At 42.7% G+C, this 1,479-nt stretch overlaps 2 protein-coding genes across 3 annotated transcripts in view; one reads left to right on the top strand and one right to left on the bottom strand.

Moving 5' to 3' along the window:
• ddx56 (DEAD (Asp-Glu-Ala-Asp) box helicase 56) overlaps positions 1–1,479 on the bottom strand; it is a 24,624-nt gene that overhangs the window by 15,783 nt on the left and 7,362 nt on the right. The gene's annotated exons all lie outside the window — the stretch shown is intronic.
• Positions 64–1,479, top strand: part of dusp26 (dual specificity phosphatase 26) — a 6,883-nt gene continuing 5,467 nt past the window's right edge. Inside the window, exons 1-2 of one of the 2 annotated variants that reach the window (XM_015033606.1) lie at positions 64–589; positions 690–873. In XM_015033606.1, coding sequence (XP_014889092.1) covers positions 695–873 — 179 coding nt within the window. In that variant the 5' untranslated portion in view covers positions 64–589; positions 690–694. The remainder of the gene's footprint in view (positions 590–689; positions 874–1,479) is intronic. The other variant, XM_015033607.1, reaches the window with a different exon arrangement.

The raw sequence follows: 1,479 nt of genomic DNA on the forward strand, positions 1-1,479 counted from the left end.
ACTAGCTAAACTGAACTACTATCGAGGATCATGAGATATGATCGAAACATCCAGAACACCACGGGTTTTACAAAGATCCTATTTTTGAAGTTCTACCTTTTGGCCTGTAGATGGAGACAAACACCAACCGTCTGGGCGAGAAGGTCTCCCTCATACATGGGCAAAATAACTGTACAAATAACCTCCATTGTTTTCGAAGAAACGACGGAAACCTCATCACACGGGAGAGACAACGGACCTGTCTGCACTGCTTGAGTAAACATTACTTATGCTTCATTGGTAAACGGGAGCTGTGACTGTGGAGCGACGGTCTTAACGACGACTTGTTGCGAGGACGGGAGATGCGGCGGCGGCGGCGGCGGACGGTGCAGATACTGGTGGATGCTGAGAAGCGGCTGTAGTTTCATCACCAACAGCAGCTATATGAGTCAACATGGCCGCGGAGCAGCTCGACCTGCTCATCCTCTGAGCCGTAGAGCAAAACAATACTGAGGTAATGAAAAATACACGGTTCGTTTTATGCATACTCAGAAGGGCATTTTAATGGGGAAACACGAGACAAAGAAAGTTTTTGGCTCCATATCTACAGGTAATATAATCTTATTGAACACGCTTGCATTTATGACTCTGAAAGCAGTTTAAATACAGCTCCGTGCGATAAATGGGCTCGTTTTCTTCCTTTTGTTCAGCATAAATGGCGTTCATGCCCCGCTTCTCTCGGTCTCGGAGCAGCTCCAGGTCTCCGAGCCGAAAGGAGTCTGAGCGTGACTCCCCGACACTGACGGTGTCCGAGCTGGAGAGGCTGCTGTACACGGGCAAGACGGCCTGCAACCATGCGGACGAAGTGTGGCCCAGGCTCTACATTGGAGACCAGTGAGTTGGTTTTCAGTGGAGCTGCTATTGCCAGAATGATGTATCAGACAGCAGAGAAGAGTAGAGGTTCTTGTTTACACTCCAAACTATTTTCCTGAGCGAACCTCTCCCCACACATATAACACCACGTTGGTTCATAAGACTGACTACAGAGCTATAATTCTTGTAAAGTATTTTTCCGTGTGCATGTGCAAAGGGTGCCCAAATCGCAACTCTGTTTATGTCTGACCAAAAAATCAGCTAAAATATGACCAACATATTTATTTTGTTTTTAGTGTTAGTCACTTGATGCAATGAAATATCTCATATACACACTGCTCAAAAAAATAAAGGGAACACTCAAATAACACATCCTAGATCTGAATGAATGAAATATTCTCATTGAATACTTTGTTCTGTACAAAGTTGAATGTGCTGACAACAAAATCACACACAAGTCATCAATGGAAATCAAATTTATTAACCAATGGAGGCCTGGATTTGGAGCCACACACAAAATTAAAGTCAAATGTTCCCGTTATTTTATATATATATATATATATATATATATATATATATATATATATATATTCTCTATAATGTCTGTACGTTTGGTCGTTTTATTTT

The sequence above is a fragment of the Poecilia latipinna genome, unplaced genomic scaffold (assembly GCF_001443285.1).
Source record: "Poecilia latipinna isolate Pla-1442-1.1 unplaced genomic scaffold, P_latipinna-1.0 Scaffold274, whole genome shotgun sequence".
Classification (NCBI taxonomy): domain Eukaryota; kingdom Metazoa; phylum Chordata; class Actinopteri; order Cyprinodontiformes; family Poeciliidae; genus Poecilia; species Poecilia latipinna.